Below are 17,668 nucleotides of genomic sequence, written 5' to 3' on the forward strand. Positions count from 1 at the left end.
CTCCGTAGCATCGGCGTGGAGCCGAGCCGCGGCGATCGACGACGGAGAGAGCGACGACGTTGGATCGCGTTAGACGAGGAGAGGGTAAGCCGGGTTCCGTGCAGGGGCGGTGCCAGTGGTTCGCGGTTGGCGTGTGGTGGGGGAGCCGGTGGGCCGTCCTTCGCGGAACCGCGGCCCGCCCCACCTACCGTCGCGGGGTTTTCGCGTCTCGGCCGCGATGCGGCGCTGGCTCTGGCTGGAACCAGTTGCAGCTGTGCCGGTTCCCTCACTCCGCATCGCGGCTTCGGCACGGCAGACGGGCCTGTGAAGTATTTACCGTGGCGCAGCGTGCTCGCGCGTACCTCCGTTCCCTGGCGTTCGTTCCTCTGCGGCGTGTTCGTCGTCGGGTCTCTCTCGAGTGCCGTCACCGCTGGGCACATGCGCCATGAAACGGGCCTGATGTGCGTCCGGTCGTTCCTTCGCCGGAAGACGGACTGAGAGAATCGATCCCCCGTTACGTCGACGCTCCGAGGACACCTCGAGAGTGGTAATATTTGAGTGCAGGTGCGCGGACCAGGCCGGGTGTTGCTTCGATCGTTCTACCCCAGTGCATTGTGAACGGTTCGGGTTCGGGGTTTCGGGTCTCTTGACGATGGAACCAGGGATTCTGCGAGCGGATTCCGTGTCCCGGACTGCCGCCGCGTCTGGCCACCCTGGCACGCGCGGATGAACCTGTCCGTCAGTGATTGTGCAGTGAGGGGGTGTACTCTGTCACGTAGGACGGTGACTCTGCTCGGTGGTTACCGGTAAAGTTTCCCAGGTGGCCGATCGAGGGGATTCGGGGTGCTCGTTTTTCAGGCGAGATGTGCCGGTGAGGGGCGCGCGGGTTTACCCTCTCAGACAGCGATCGGTACCGCCTGGAAAGGTTCGTGTCGCGCGAGGACCAACGGTGGTTACGATCAGTGACGTTCCCGTGCGCGTTACACAGAGTCGTCGTAGCGAGAAATTCAACGAGGAGGCTACCAGGTAAACGGTGACAGTGGTGGAGAAGGAAGAAGAGGAGGCAGAAGAAGAGAAGAACCTGCGCAGCGGACGCCATCTCCGCGTTATCGGCAAGCGGATCCTCCGGGACTCCCCCCCAAGCAGCTTCGGCGTCGCGCACCCTCGGCGGGATCTACCCCGCGACAGCAGCCACCCTGATGGGAGTGTATGAGGAGCGCGCCCCTCCTACCACCGGCATGCACTGGGTGAGTGTCATCCCTCTGTTCTCTCTCCTTTGCTCATTGGCCGTACACCAACCGTCAAGGGGTGCCCGGCCTTTGTGCCGGTGGCCTCGATGATCCGTGGACGATGATCCTTGCCCAACCCCTTTGATCTTCTCTCTGTCTGCGCTCCTCTGAGCTGTCGTTTCCACTTCGCGGTGGGTCTCCTTTTTAGAACCTAGCCCGGTAATACAAGAAACTTTCAGAGATCTCGGATTTACCTACAAATCTCGGACGTAACCGGCCTGCTCGAGGCTCGAGAATTCTTCTTCCTCGAACAACGATTCCTCCCTGAATCCGATCCTCCTTGCTCCATCGCTCGCACCTATCAAAGGGCAGTCCTGGAACGCGTGCAAACTAGAAGGGTGTGTCTTTCAAAGGGTGTGTCGAGGTACACCGAAGTCGTAGACCGCGTCACGGTGTCCCCGGTCTTGCGTTCTTCGATCGATCTGAAATGCCTCTTCGATGGCTCCTGACTATGATCTACACCTAATTTCGACAACCAGTAGTACCAGGTCGTTCATTATTAGAACTCTCGGTTCTAACTCGGACGTTCGATAGGTTCTCTATTGGGTGTCACTTACGAATAATCCTCCCGTTCGCTAAAAGTGTCCAGGTAACTTTGTTCATTGTCAGGACGTTCGATAGGTTCTTTACTGGGTGTCACTTACGAATAATCCTCCAGTTCGCTAAAAGTGTCCAGGTAACTTTGTTCATTGTTAAGACTCTCGGTTCTAACTCGGACGTTCGATAGGTTCTCTATCGGGTGTCACTTACGAATAATCCTCCAGTTCGCTAAAAGTGTCCAGGTAACTTTGTCCCGAGCGATCTGTTGGACGATAACCGACCGAGTTCCGCGATATATTAATTGAAACTTCCCGCACGACGGAATAAGAAGAGACAGACGCCGGATCGGATTGAACGCGACGCCCGCGTCGTGTGTACCTCTTAATGGAAACAAATCCCGGGTACGGGTAATTCGAGCCAACGATTTTATTGCTCCCGATCCCGTAATTGGAATATTGCTGGTCGTCGCGCGACCACTCGCGGACGAGCCCCGACGCTTATCGGCGACGTAACGCCCGGGTGATGTATTCACCGAGCAACCGCGACACGGGCGAAAACGGGTTTCTCGATCCGCGACGACGTTGTAGATCGACGACGACAGAAGAAAAATAAGAAAAAAAAGAAAAGAAAAGAAAGGAAAAAGAATAAAAAATAAAAAAAAGAAAACCACCACCGACGACGAATGTCCGCGTCGCGCGGACACCGGCCCACGGTTTGACGGATCGCTGCGAAGGTCACGAATTTTTGGGTGTCACCGGTATAATGAATGGGGACACCAGAGGGTCCCGTTTGTTAATTGATATCCACCACGGACGACGGGGGGTTCCGATGGCCGGTTGCATCGATCGTTCCGGTGAATCGGAGACGATAACAGGGAGCTGTCTTCGAAAATAGGCACGATTGTCGCCAATGTTTTTTTTTTTGGAAGCTTCGATAATTTTTTCTCGATAGAAAAATTATATTGGATGTACCGATCTACCTCGGTTGTCGTTGAAGAATAGCGTTGTTCTTTAATTTTTGCTTCTTTAGGATCTGGTTCGATGATTTTTTTCTCAATAGAAAAATTGAAATAGGTTGTAGGTCTGCACCGATCTTCCTTGGTTGTCGCTGACGAGTATCGTTGTTCTTTAATTTTTGCTTCTTTAAGATCAGTTTCGATGATTTTTTTCTCAATAGAAAAATTGAAATAGGTTGTAGGTCTGTATCGATCTTCCTTGGTTGTCGCTGACGAGTATCGTTGTTCTTTAATTTTTGCTTCTTTAGGATCAGGTTCGATGATTTTCTTCTCGATAGAAAAATGAAATTGTTTGTACAATCTGTATAATCTGTACGTCTGTACCGATCTCCCTTGGTTGTCGCTGACGAGTATCCTTGTTTTTTAATTTTTGGTTCTTTAAGATCAGGTTCGATGATTTTTTTCTCAATTAAAAAATGAATTTGAATCGTCTACACCAATCTCTCTCGGTTGTCGTTGACGAGTATCGTTGTTCTTTAATTTTTGCATCTTTAGGATCAGGTATTGCGAGTCTTAATTTGTATCTCGCAGGTACAACGTGAGGTATTAGTGTTTTCTATACTAATGTTATTTTTTTATTAAATTTGTACGATGGTGAAATATTGATTCGAAAGTGTCTCGATTTTTTAAAAGAGTTTCGACTGTTGGACGATTTTTCAATTATTGTGGAGAAACTTGATTCTTTGTGATTATAACGCGAGACGTCAGTATGTGGTAATATATTTACTTTTTTATTAAAAAGTGCGATGATAGAATATTGTTCGGAGTGTGTCTCAATTTTTCCAAAGAGTTTCGACTCTATCGATTGATTTCTCGATTGTCGTAGAAGTGTTTTGGATGATTGTTACGATTCTTTCCTCTTAGAGTGGAGTAGCGTAAGACTCGGCTTAGGTCTTGCAAGTGTGTGATAAGATACCGACACCAGATGTAATATTATATCTCGGTTTCTGTTAAAAAGTGCGATGATAAAAGTTGGTTGAGAAGTGTCCTCGTTTCTTCCAAGGAACAGTTTCAAGTTTCAACTCTATCGGTTGGTTTCTCGATTATCGTAGAGGTCTCCTAGATCACTTATCTTCCAATTTTCTTTTTTAGGATAAAGTAGTATAAAACTCAAGCCCTGCAATTGTACAACAAAATATCAGTACCAAACGTACCCCTGTACCTTCACTTCTCTTAAAAAGTGCAACGGTAAAACGATATCGAGAAGCGTCCGCATTTTTCCTTAGAATTTCAATTGCTCGATTAAAGTTCCCTCAAAGTTTTTTCCCCAACTATCTTCTCCGGATTAGAGTAGCACAGATTCGAAGTAGGCCTTGCAACTCTATGATAAGATATCCGTACGAGACGTATTACTATATCTCTATTTCTATTAAAACCACTGACTCAATAGAACAATGTTGAGAAGTGTCTTCCTTTTTCTAAACTGAAACTTTCAACCTAACCATTCGATTTTTATTTACTCTAGAGATCCTCTTGTCAATTTTCAATTTTCTTTACTACAATTAAATCAGTCTAAGACTCAAGCTCTTGCAACTCTATGAAAAGCTATCAATGCAATCTCTGGTCGACACTAATAAACACACTTGAACCCTATCTCAATCCTCGAAAGTATTCTCAAATTCTAACCAACCCTTCGCAACCTTACGACGAAATCACGTCCAAAATTTACCTCTGGTATCGTTTATTCAAACCAATATACAAAAATCAATGCAATTACACGTTGCAAAGAATTATCCTTCCTTGAGGAGCATCTGTCCCTCGTAAAAGTGCACTCGAATCCGAAAAGACACCATTGATCGTACCAAGATCGATCGTTCGACGACTTCGATCGTCACACGAGTGGTCGGTTGCTCTCGAAAATAATTTTGAATCGTATCTGTCTTACTGTAAATCCATTGGTGTCCCTCTCCCCGTCGGCGGAACCGTGTAGAATCAAACGCAAGAACGTTGTTCGCGGTTCTGACCGGTGACATTCGTTTCCATCTCACAAGCGTTCCGAGTGCTCGAACAACGTGCAATCAGCGGAGCCCGGCGTTCATCTTCGAGGAATGTTAATTCCGTTTTAAACGACTGCTCAATGGCCACGCCGTTAACGGGTACACCTTGTAAACAAACGTAATTGATTGTTCCGTGTCACCGCGTTGCCCGCTAATTGAACCGATGCATTAACCGCGCCTACGCCGACGAAACGAGCTGGACGCGAAACTCGCGGCGCGGTGTTGTGCCCCTTTGAGCCGACATTTTTTGCGAATTCGGTTTCGAATTAAACGATTTTCAGACTCGAACACCGGTCTCGAACTACCATCGTGACAGTTGACTGAATTTTCCTCGGTTATCGACGTCACCAGTTCTACTAACTCTTTGTGTCATTTGGGTCGAGAAATATTCTATCTTTTTAACACTCTATACACACGATGGGATATTTTTCGATCCATTGTGAAAAGTTTGAATAATTCTATACGAGTTGCAGGGTGAGACTGTTAATATTTCATCTTGTGATTATATATGGGATCAATCTATTTTTTGGTTTGTTTTCTATCATTTTATATGGTGAGCAACTGTGCTTGAAAGAGTTAGAGGGTATTTTTCGATCCATTGTGAAAAGTTTAAATAATTCTATACGAGTTGCAGGGCGAGACTGTTAATATTTCATCTTGTGATTATATATGGGATCAATCTATTTTTTGGTTTGTTTTCTATCATTTTATATGGTGAGCAACTGTGCTTGAAAGAGTTAGAGGGTATTTTTCGATCTATCCTGAAAAATTTAAATAATCTCTATACGAGTTGCAGGATGAGACTGTTAATATTTCATCTTGTGATTATATATACGATTAATCTAGTTTTTGGTTTGTTTTCTATCATTTTATATGGTGAGCAACTGTGCTTGAAAGAGTTAGAGGGTATTTTTCGATCCATTGTAAAAAATTTAAATAATTCTATACGAGTTGCAGGATGAGACTGTTAATATTCCATCTCGTGATTAAATATCTGATTAATCTAGTTTTTGGTTTGTTTTCTATCATTTTATACAGTTAGCAACTGTGCTTGAAAGAGTTAGAGGGCAGAGATTTTTCTTCTAGCTGAACTTTTGCTATCAGTGTATGCTACTAAATGGAAACAATTTGAGAATAATGTGTTTGGAATATTCGAAAAGAGACTCGAATAGTGTAGAAATAAATGTTACGATAGTTTTGCTTAGTGTGTAACTTATGCAACCTGGTAGAAATTTTTAAGTATTTGATACTTTATCCAACGATTCATTCTAGCGATCGAGTATTATTTTGAACAATCTAACGAAAAATGAACCTGTACTATAGTATTCTGAATTCTAAATGAAGCTACGTTTTCAATTGATTAATTCAAAGCTGAAAGAATTTTTCTCGACGAGTAATATTTGATTTTACAATTTTTACGAATCTAACGGTGTATTTTAATTCATAAAATTTTCTAATATATTTTTCCACGATTCAGACTTTGTTAATTCCTTAATTCACTTAAACGATAGTTTGGAAGATTGAAACGACAAAATGTGTCAGGACGAAACAATTCCACAAACACCTTTGCAACAGAGGTACCTTTGCTAGATCCTTTGCATCCCCTTTTACCACTCCTAACTGTCTGATTATTGTTATTGCATTTCTCGAAACAATTGCGGAATCACGTACTCGGATTTCATAGCTGACACTTGAACGCTGCTTATGCCATAAAGTTCCGCAATAAGTCGCGAACGCAACTGTACGAACATAAACTGTCACCCCTAACTCTGATGCTTCGTTCAACCTCCATGATCTTTTGGTGACGATCAAACAGTGCAGTTTCACATTGTTGGTGCAATTGTAGCTTCTCAAAATGTGTTCACTTGTATCGAGTGCCACTGATTCGGGAATTATTGTGTATTTAATGCACAACGATGTCTGTTCCTTAAGCGTTTAACTTGTACCAACGTTTAAACGTTTTCAATGCTTTGAACATTGGTTTTCAATGCTTTCGTACCGGATGAAGGCACATCAGTGGGTAATCCTTTAACTGTTTGGAGCAGTGTATACATGGCTCGTGCTCAAAACTATTCTTACTGCGCGTGGTGGAGTCTGTCGAGGAAAATTAATCAGGATTTTCTCTATAACTCTAAAGTGACACAAATGTTTCGGTTAATTGTAAAATCCGTCAGTTTTGACGCAAGTATTTCGTACAGGTTCCGTACAATTTGAAACTTTGGTCGTAAATCAATTCGATATTGAATCTACGATCTCCCAAAAATTTTAATCTCAACTTTGCGTCTCAACTTTTGCAAAAAGTATTAGCAAAAATTTCACTCTCGTAGGAACGACATATTTTGCAATACATTATTTTACGATACGTATTTTTCTTATTATTCCACGCAAGGTTCTCTTCGGTTTCATTTCATTGAACTGCGAATATATTGAATTGAACTATCGAGAATAATCCTTACAAAATTGACAAACGCGATAACGAATTGTTTCATATAAGAAATAATATTCTTATACAATCTCGAATTGTTTAACATCGGATTATGCGCCGTTCTCGTTTGCGAAAGATTCCTATCTAAGCTGTAATTTATTTACCGTATCTCCAAGAAGACCGCGAGCCAATAGTATTAAATTATTCTCTAGTACAGAAATTATTCTCACACCCCGATTCTTCTGATTCGTAGGAATCATTAGCAAAGAATTCGACAACTAAAAAATTACAATCTACTCCCGTATTCGAACCAATACACATATATCAAAAATATTCAAATAACAGAACACATTTCCGATATTAAACTGTATATCTTCCTACAAAAACGAAGAAAATCCATGATTTTTTAAATGTTTAAAAATTCCGTGTCTTCGTGACAGCTATATCACGTAAATAATCGCACGAGAGTGTTCGAATACCAAATATTCTATACTACTTCCAAAGAGTACTCGTCGAGTTCGTAAAAATTCAGATTTCGTTCAAGGTCTTCGGGCTTGCGAACTTGAAGCAAAAATGTGTTAACTGAACGCCAAAGACAATGATCGAGGACACACAGGGCGCATCATTCATCACCGAACCCTACCAACCTCGATCGATTTCGATCGACCGCCCGGTTTGCTCTTCCAACGGTTGAAAAAAAAAAAAAAAAAAGAAAAAATAATCTCACGGATGCCTGCGGAATAATTCGGATTAGAAGAGTCGCCGGATGGCCCCCGTGTTCGAAGTGAAATTAATTTCTGTCGGGCGAGCAGAACCGGTAGCGGTTCCGTCGCCCTTTCGGCGAACGAATCTCGGAACTCGTCTCTCCGGATCCGTGTCATACGTTCGCCCCGTTAAACGGATCGCGAACGAGAGACGTAGAACCAATCACATCCCTCGATACTATAATTTTCTTCGAGGATTTTCTTTAATTTTTTTACCGAGTTACATAGTAATTCGAATATGTCGATTAATCTTCTTCGACGAGAGTGGATTTAAATATTTCGAATTATATTCAGGACTAATAGTAGAATTCATATCCTCGATTTTATAATTTTCTTCGAGAATTTTCTTTAATTTCTTATCGAGTTACATAGTAATTCGAAAATGTTAATTAATCTTCTTCGACGAGAGTGGATTTAAATATTTCGAATTATATTCAGGACTAATAGTAGAATTCATATCCTCGATTCTATAATTTTCTTCGAGGATTTTTTAAAATTTTTTACCGAGTTACATAGTAATTCGAATATGTCGATTAATCTTCTTTGATAAGAGTGGAAAGTAACAGCGAGTGGATTTAAATATTTCGAATTATATTCAGGACTAATAGTAGAATTCACATCCTCGATTCTATAATTTTCTTCGAGAATTTTCTTTAATTTCTTATCGAGTTACATAGTAATTCGAAAATGTTAATTAATCTTCTTCGACGAGAGTGGATTTAAATATTTCGAATTATATTCAGGACTAATAGTAGAATTCATACCCTCGATTCTATAATTTTCTCCGAGGATTTTTTAAAATTTTTTACCGAGTTACATAGTAATTCGAAGATATCGATTAATTTTCTTTGATAAGAGTGGAAAGTAACAGCGAGTGGATTTTAATATTTCGAATTATATTCAGGACTAATAGTAAAATTCACAACCTCGATTCTATAATTTTCTTCGAGGTTTTTTTTATATTCTTTACCGAGTTACATGGTAATTTGAAGATGTCGATTAATTTTCTTTGATAAGAGTGGAAAGTAACAGCGAATGGATTTAAATATTTCGAATTATGTTCAGGATTAATAGTAGAATTCACAACCTCGATTCTATAATTTTCTTCGAGGATTTTCTTTAATTTTTTGCCGAGTTATATAGTAATTCGAAGATATCGATTAATCTTCTTTGACAAGAGTGCAAAATAACAGCGAAAGGATTTAAATTATTAGTGAAGGGGAGACGTTTAATTAGGTAATTATTGGAATTTAGAAAAGAATAAGTTTGACAAATGTGTTCAAATTATCTTCTCAAATCTTTTCAAGGTGTTCCAATAAATATTTCACACGTAACATTAATAAAAGTGTCCCCTGCACCAAACAATCTTCTTAAGAACAAATTTTCTATTATTTTCGCTTCTTCTTGAAACATTCCACCGTGTCGAGAAATTTAAATAAAATATACACTTAAAGTAGACAATATTCATAAACGCGATACTTCTCATGCATCTACTCTATCATAAGTTTTTCCATTCAAAGTTCTCCAAATGTAATTCGGTATGGAAGATACGTAGAGAAATGATCGACAAACACTTTTATTAAAATTTTCTATAATTTGAAAATAAATCATCTCCTCTAACATAAGTTTCCCATCCAACGTTCTCCAAATGTAATTCGGCCCGGAAGAAACCTAGGAAAATTATCGACACTTCTTGAAACACTCCACCGTGTCGAGAAATTTAAATAAAATATACACTCAAAGTAGATAATGTTCATAAACGCGATACTTTTCATGCATCTACTCTAACATAAGTGTCTCCATCCAACGTTCTCCAAATGTAATTCGGCATGGAAGATACGTAGAAAAATGATTGACAAACACTTTTATTAAAATTTTCTCTAATTAGAAAATAAATCATCTACTCTAACATAAGTTTCCCATCCAACGTTCTCCAAATGTAATTCAGCCCAGAAGAAACCTAGAAAAATTATCGACCTCACATAACATCCCTCTCCCCTCTAAGAAACACTTTTGTCAAAATTTCCTATACCTTCGTCTCTTCTTGAAACACTCCCTCGTGTCGAGAAATTGAACCAAAACACACGCAAAGTGGACAATGTTCATAAACCCAATACTTTCCATGCATCCACTCTAACCTATGTTCCCCCGTTAAACGTTCTCAAAATGTAATTCGGCCCAGAAGAAACCTAGAAAAATTATCGACCCCACATAATATCCCTCTCCCCTCTAACAAACACTTTTGTCAAAATTTCCTATACCTTCGTCTCTTCTTGAAACACTCCCCCGCGTCGAGAAATTGAACCAAAACACACGCAAAGTGGACAATGTTCATAAACCCAATACTTTCCATGCATCCACTCTAACCTATGTTCCCCCGTTAAACGTTCTCAAAATGTAATTCGGCCCAGAAGAAACCTAGAAAAATTATCGACCCCACATAACATCCCTCTCCCCTCTAAGAAACACTTTTGTCAAAATTTCCTATACCTTCGTCTTTTCTTGAAACACACCCCCGTGTCGAGAAATTGAACCAAAACACACGCAAAGTGGATAATGTTCATAAACCCAATACTTTCCATGCATCCACTCTAACCTGTTCCCCCGTTAAACGTTCTCCAAAATGTCCGCCAGCGGAACAAGAGGGGTACCGCGCGGGCCCCTTGAGCGCGAATCGAGCCGGCGTAAATATTTTGTTTACCGAAATATCACCGCTCCGATTAACGGCTATCGCGTAAAGTCCACGGGCGCCGTGCGTCGAGCGTCCTAATCTCCTTCCAGCGGCGATTACATTTATCGCGTACGCTCGCGCGAACGAAATCGGGAACGAGGGACGGTTTTTCGACGATTCCGGCGGGCCGATTTCCTCTGGCCGCGGGGGTGTTGCGCAACCGTGAGTTTTCCCGGCCGGTCGTTCCGTTGAACGTCGTCGTATAATTAATTTCGCTTACCAGCGGCAAAATACGAAAATAAATAACCGTATCCCTGAACGTCGCCCGTGAATTACGGGCCGCCGGTTGAATTTTTGAGACCGTTCGTCGTTCCGACGAGAATTATTCGCCGCGTCGTTGGTAAGCGCGAGGATGAGTTACAGGAATGTTGTCTTCCATCGAGTCAACCGTACCGTGGACGAGAAAATTGAACGCAACAGCGAAAGAATGTTTTCCGAGGGGGGATTCTCCGAATATTCCTATTTTCCGTTTATTCTCGACCAGTTATTCCATTTTCTTCACCGCTGTTCCGCTGTTCGAAACCCTATGTTTCCCCGCGCCGTTTTCTATTTTATGGTTCGCGTTTACCATTCTACGAGAGAATATATGTATGTATGTGTATGTATATATATTTATCGTTCGTTCTCTTTGGAAAACGTACCAACGAGTTCTCGAGTGTGACTGCTATCGAAACGTTCGAAGGAATTCATCCATCCGGATGTATTTCAAGGTAGTGGGACATTTACCTTTTCGTCGAAACGGGCACACCTGACAGCCAACATCGGATAATTAGGAATTCTAAGGTGGAAAGTAGATAGAATTGCGAGAATATGGTAAACGGAAGGTTTTAGCGAGTGGAAATTTGGTTCTCGAGATCTGCGAACGATATTATAGCGACTGGGTGTATACCATCGATCGATTTTTTTCAACGAGAAATTCAATTGGATCGAGTTTATTCGAATCGTGTCGTGTCGGGCTGGTCGTAAAGAAAAGTGAATTTTGCAAAAAATTAAAACTCCAACGTGGAGAATAAATAGAATTGCGAGGATATGGTAAACAGAAAGTTTTAGCTAGTGGAAATTTGGTTCTCGAGATCTGCGAACGATATTACAGTAAACGATACGACAGTAACTACCTTGAACCGATTTTCTACACGAGGGTTGAATTTGATCGAGTTGAATTTAAAGTTTGAATCGTGTCCAGTTGGGTCGGAGATGCTCGTAAAGAAAATTGAATTTTACAAAAATAAAAACACTTCTCTGCGCAGGTTACACCGGCACGTGAGCCTTCGGCGCGACACGGTTGCCTTACGAACAATCAGATTGTTTAAATCGGCTACTTCTCAGCGACGCAAACAAAGATAACATTGCGTTACTCGGTTATTTTTAGAGCAAGGACTGTTTTTTGTCCGTATATGTGTAAATATAATTCGAATTTATTCGATAAAAGAACAAGAGTAATAAATCGAGACAAATTCGAGGTTAGGTTAGCAACTTTTTCCACACTTTGTATCCCCGTTGTATTTTGTTCATTGTCCACATCTCGTCCAACGTAAGACATTAGAATAAAGATTTCAAATAGAAGAAAAATAAACGCTATCAGAGCTGAATTAATTCGATAAAAGAACAATAATAAATCGAGACAAATTCGAGGTTAGGTTGGCAACTTTTTCCACACTTTGTATCCCCGTTGTATTTTGTTCATTGTCCACATCTCGTCCAACGTAAGACATTAGAATAAAGATTTCAAATAGAAGAAAGATAAACGCTATCAGAGCTGAATTAATTCGACAAAAGAACAATAATAAATCGAGACAAATTCGAGGTTAGGTTGGCAACTTTTTCCACACTTTGTATCCCCATCGTATTTTGTTCATTGTCCACTTTTCGTGGAACGTAAGACGTTGGAATAAAGCTCTCGAATAGAAGAAAAATAAACGAGAATCGAAGTACGTTGGATACCGTGATAAACGCAATACGAGTTTGATTTTTGTGAGAACGGTTCGCGCTATCGGGGCCGAATTTTTTCTGGTCCTCTCGAAGACGAAGTCGTCGCGTATTCCCGATAATATCGTGGCCCGATTCGGCGTCGTTTAGTCTCACGACGCTTTCGATGTTTTCCAAAGGCTCGCGGCCCGGACGCGTGCGTCAGCGCGGAGCCGAGACTCAGCCGGCCGAAGAGAGTGTGATTATTGTAACTTCGATGAGATAAGGGCATCGTGCCACGAACGTGTCTGCTCGTGATAGTGGTCCGTTTGTGCCGAGCGTAATTTATTAGCCGGCTCGGCCGAGATATACGCGGAGCGGTCATCGCGGCCCGAACGAACTGCTCCGAACCTTTTTCGCAGTTCGATGGAACGTTTAATTTCGTTCGATCACCTTCGCTCGTTACGGGAATTCGTGAAAAACACGACACTCGTCCTTTTTTTTTGCGCGCGTGTTTTTTTTCCTCTTCTTCGTTTCTCGTTGGATATTTTTCTTTCTTCTCGTTCCGTACTCGAAAGCGCCGCTGTCACGTATTCGCGATGGTCACTCTTTGGACCGTTGTGCTTCGTCGTTCGTTCGAACTTATCTCACGTTTATTTCAGTTTAAGTCTTATATCATACGTTGAACGTATCCGTGCTCGTATCTCGTTACAACAATGTTGGAGAGATCGAAGCGTCGAGAGACGCGGAAAATTCGAAAAAGACAACGCAGTGAGTTGCGCTTTTTTTTATTTCGAAATTATTTTCTTTTTTATGTTGGAGAACTAAGGAGAGATTTTCAGTGGGGAATGAACTTCGAGTGTTGGAATTTTGACCATTTTTTTTTTTTTGTTTAAAAGAAAAGAGCATTGGATCAATTTTTATTCAATGTTTATACGAGCCTTTGGTGCGGAAAATTGAGTCGATCTGAGTAAATAGACTCAACATAATTGCAAAACTATTACAGAATTATTTTATAGAATAATTCCTTCGAAATTCTGTACAATTTTACAGAATTATTACAAATTTATAGAATTTGTCTCGAATAGAAAACCGTCTCGAACGGTTGTAATTGACGCAACTTTTATTGCGATTCAATCTGAGTTTCTAAAATATTCGACAATGACGGTATCTGGGGGCAACGAGGAGTCGTATGATTCTCTGTCCGACTTTTGCAGTGGTATACTGCCGTTAGATAGCAGCGACGAAGTCACGAATAGTGACAGTGATATTGTGCTAAGATGTCTCGTAATTAAATTAAGTAAACACCAGTGATGTAAGCGTGCAGTGTTAATATTTACGTATAAAGCGTCGAAGCTGGTGATTTTTGGGACGAAGGCTCGCAGTCTGATAACTTTTACGCGAAACACGAGATGATCTAACTTTTAAGTTCTTCTTGAGGTAGATTCAAAAGCATCGCGTGTGTTAAATTATACAGAATTTCGAGGAAATAATTCTGTAAAATTGTACAGAATTTCGAGGAAATAGTTCTGTAAAATTGTACAGAATTTCGAAGAAATAATTCTATAAAATAATTCTGTAATAATTCGGTAATTGTGTAATAATTCTGTAAATCTGTACTAATTCTGTAATAGTTCTGCAATAATTCTATAAAATTATACAGAATTTCGAAGAAATAATTCTATAAAATAATTCTGTAATAATTCTGTAAATCTGTAATAATTCTGCAATAATTCTGTAAAATTGTACAGAATTTCGAAGAAATAATTCTATAAAATAATTCTGTAATAATTTTATAAATCTGTAATCATTCTGCAATAATTCTGTAAAATTATACAGAATTTCGAAGAAATAATTCTATAAAATAATTCTGTAATAATTCTGTAATAGTTCTGCAATAATTCTGTAAAATTCTACAGAATTTCGAAGAACTGATTCTGTAAAATTACACAGACTATCGATGAAATAATAACAAGCGATAAAAATAAATTCGAGAACACTTTCCTTCTTTGTTACAAATACATCTTTACCCTAGAGTAGTATCGATCGGTGCCGAACGAATATCAGTCGCGATTTAAAACCGAAACGTGCTTATCTGAATTTAGATAAGAAGCTCGCGCGTCGATTGAATTTGGCGCCGGATGAAATTAATCGAATAATTCTCGCGCGCTGGAAACCGTTCGGTAGGAAGAAACCTTATTCGAGGATCTCCGTGTAAACTGTTAATAAAATTTGCTGGTACAAAAGTCTCGCTCGTTATATCGTTCGTAGTTGTATCTCACGAAGACTAAACAGTTCGCGTTGCTCTTCGGAGTGGAACTACGCAAGGGTTGATAAAGAGGCGTTACGCCGCCATTTTATTTATTGCGCGGCGATACGGTTGCGAGAAGACTCGCGTTAAAATGTGACCGAAACTGTAACTACGATTCCGTGATACCTGTACGGAGGATTAATATTCTAAAAAATAGCATAGCCGTGTCTTATCTTACCTTTTTAAATAAAATATTCACATCTGACTCACGATATTTCGAATAAATTAACATAATCTCGTTACGAGGAAGAGTCAGCCGCTCTCCCCGGTTCAGAGTTAAGTGCGCCCGTAGAATTCTATTCGCAATGTAAATAAATAAATGGGTAAGGAGGATAATTTCAGTTTCTTTGGAGGATCCATGGCTTTATTCGGGCCTGAAATACCGTTAGGATTTGAAGAGGATCGTCCCTGGGGTATACCGTGAAGGGTTGCTTAACAACTCCACTTGTCGACCATGCTTTTTTTTTTTCATACTCGCTTCGGCGATGGTGTGTTTAGAGGAGATTAAATTCAGCATCACCCGATAGATAACACTCGTTGCGATAAAAATCCCGGCCAATAGAACCTGCAGTCGATCGAGGACAGTTTTCTTTAGCCTCCGACAGTACTCGTTGCGAGAGACGTTCCACGCAGCAGGATCTTTACATAAATCGCGCATGTTATTGCCCTCCCGTATAAATAAACGAAAGAAAAAAGGTAACCGTGGAAACAGTCCACGGCCCATCGAAACGCAATTATCTCGCTGAAGTTAAATAGGTCCTTCCTCCTTTATTTTCAGAGTGGCAGGTGTCTTTAATCGACTCGTTCGTTTTACAAGCTTCCTCGAGATCTCGTTTTTCCGGAGTTCAAGGGCCGTGATTCGTTTTCTACAGTGAAAATAGCAGTTTGACGCTTCGCGGAGAGATCACCTCGCGAAGTGAACGTTCCGTTACCGGCGTGAAAAACATCACGATTATTGCAAACATAAAAACCGAACAATTCGAACCGAAAATAGAATTCTTCTCGCGTTCATCTAACAAAATTACCAAGGAAATTGAAAATTTAAATTCAATTCCAGAAAATAGAATTCCTCTTCGCGAACCTTTTACTTAACTGTTAAAACGAAAACGAAGTTACCACTTAAAAATGGAGTTCTTCCGCACCACGGTCCAACTCTCCCAAAACGAGTCCTTTTCCTTAAACTTCGCTCTAGTTGTTTCGAAAGACGACTGTGCTCGTTAACAACGCACGAAGGTCCTTTATCCTTTATTACGAGAAAGATAAAATTATTCAAGATTTTTCCACGACCACCTTCTCCATCGAACCTTCGACGAAACAGTGAAGAGATTCTTCTCCCGAGTGGTGGTGGTCGTGTTCGTGTTCTCTAAACCGGGAATTTCGCGAAATGTCGGAACACGGGCCGGTTAGTCGGGCGTCGTCGAGTCGTTCAGTCACTCTTTCAACGGATCGATCGCGATTCGGGCGTGATCGATTGCAGTTGGATCGCGGCGTTGGCAGCGCCGAGGCGATCTGAATTTTCGCTGAACGCGTCGCGGACGACGAACGAGGGTAAGCAATAATCTCGGGGTCGGGTCGTGATTCTTGGCCTGCTCGGCATGCGCCGCTTTCTGTCACTGCATCTCTCCGCTCGCTCTTAGCATTTAAATAATCGTTCTCTCGTGTCCCGTGAATACGTGTTTCCATTACGACGGTGTCGCGTGGACGAACCACGTACGAATACACCGATCCACGGCCCGATTTCTCGCCCGTGATCCACGACCACTAGAAATATCGACCTGTTCTACGTCTCGTTCGTTACGTGCAGCCACCGGTGCCAACGTGGTTACAATTAATGATAAATGTCGCGATGAAAGTTTCGATTTTCTGCTTGAACTGTTGATCCGAGATCAAACAGTTTTGTAAGCGTCCCGCGATGCGTACAATTCCTATCTCGTGTTTCACCGCGTTACACAAAAATCGACGGATCGACAATAACGATCTTACATCACCGATTATTACGCACCATGAACCAACGAACTATCGTCGTTGTGTTAACGTTACCTAGGAAGTCGAGAGATTTTTCACGGGTAGATCGTTATTGTTTCGAATAGATGTAGGTTAGGGTGGATGGTTTTTGGATGAAATTATCGTATTATATATGATATAAGTCGAGTTTTAGCTTTTGATCTTGTCGATTTACGTTTCACACAGAGCAATGGAAAGTTTACGTATGTTCCTGTGAAGAAATTTGAATTGAAAATGGCGGTTGATGTTATAGAAACGTAACACTTTGTACGAGTTGTCGTTGTTGTTCGAAACATTGAAACTGTTACAGTGGATCTTTTTTCAGAGACACTATGTATATATTAAATTGTTCGATAAGTTTTGTCGCTTTTTCCATCGTGAGAAAATACCAGGACGACTTTGGACAACTGTAAATACACAAATGAATCGACAGATCTGCACGAAACTTCACACATGTTCATCGAACATGTTCGATGTCTACGCCTATGTCAGTTCATCGTACTATCTTTGGAAAAATAAAAGGAAAATAAATCTAATAGCTCTATTTCTTATCGAACAACCTATCCTATAAACAAAACTGTCTAAAACGTGCATAGATTTTAACCACTGATCTTATTAATCCACGTTTCGTGCAATGGAAAGTTCACTTACGTACCGAAGAAATTTGAATTAAAAATGGCGGTCGATGTTCCACGAAACACGAAACTT

The 17,668-nt window shown here is 41.0% G+C and overlaps 1 protein-coding gene across 2 annotated transcripts in view; it reads left to right on the plus strand.

Moving 5' to 3' along the window:
* Positions 1-293: 293 nt before the first annotated feature.
* LOC143147181 (protein apterous-like) overlaps positions 294-17,668 on the plus strand; it is a 127,891-nt gene continuing 110,516 nt past the window's right edge. For both annotated transcript variants that reach the window (XM_076312207.1, XM_076312208.1), the window contains exon 1: positions 294-1,226. In XM_076312207.1, the coding sequence (XP_076168322.1) occupies positions 1,179-1,226 (48 nt within the window). In that variant the 5' untranslated portion in view covers positions 294-1,178. The remainder of the gene's footprint in view (positions 1,227-17,668) is intronic.

This window comes from Ptiloglossa arizonensis, chromosome 5, assembly GCF_051014685.1.
Source record: "Ptiloglossa arizonensis isolate GNS036 chromosome 5, iyPtiAriz1_principal, whole genome shotgun sequence".
Lineage (NCBI taxonomy): Eukaryota > Metazoa > Arthropoda > Insecta > Hymenoptera > Colletidae > Ptiloglossa > Ptiloglossa arizonensis.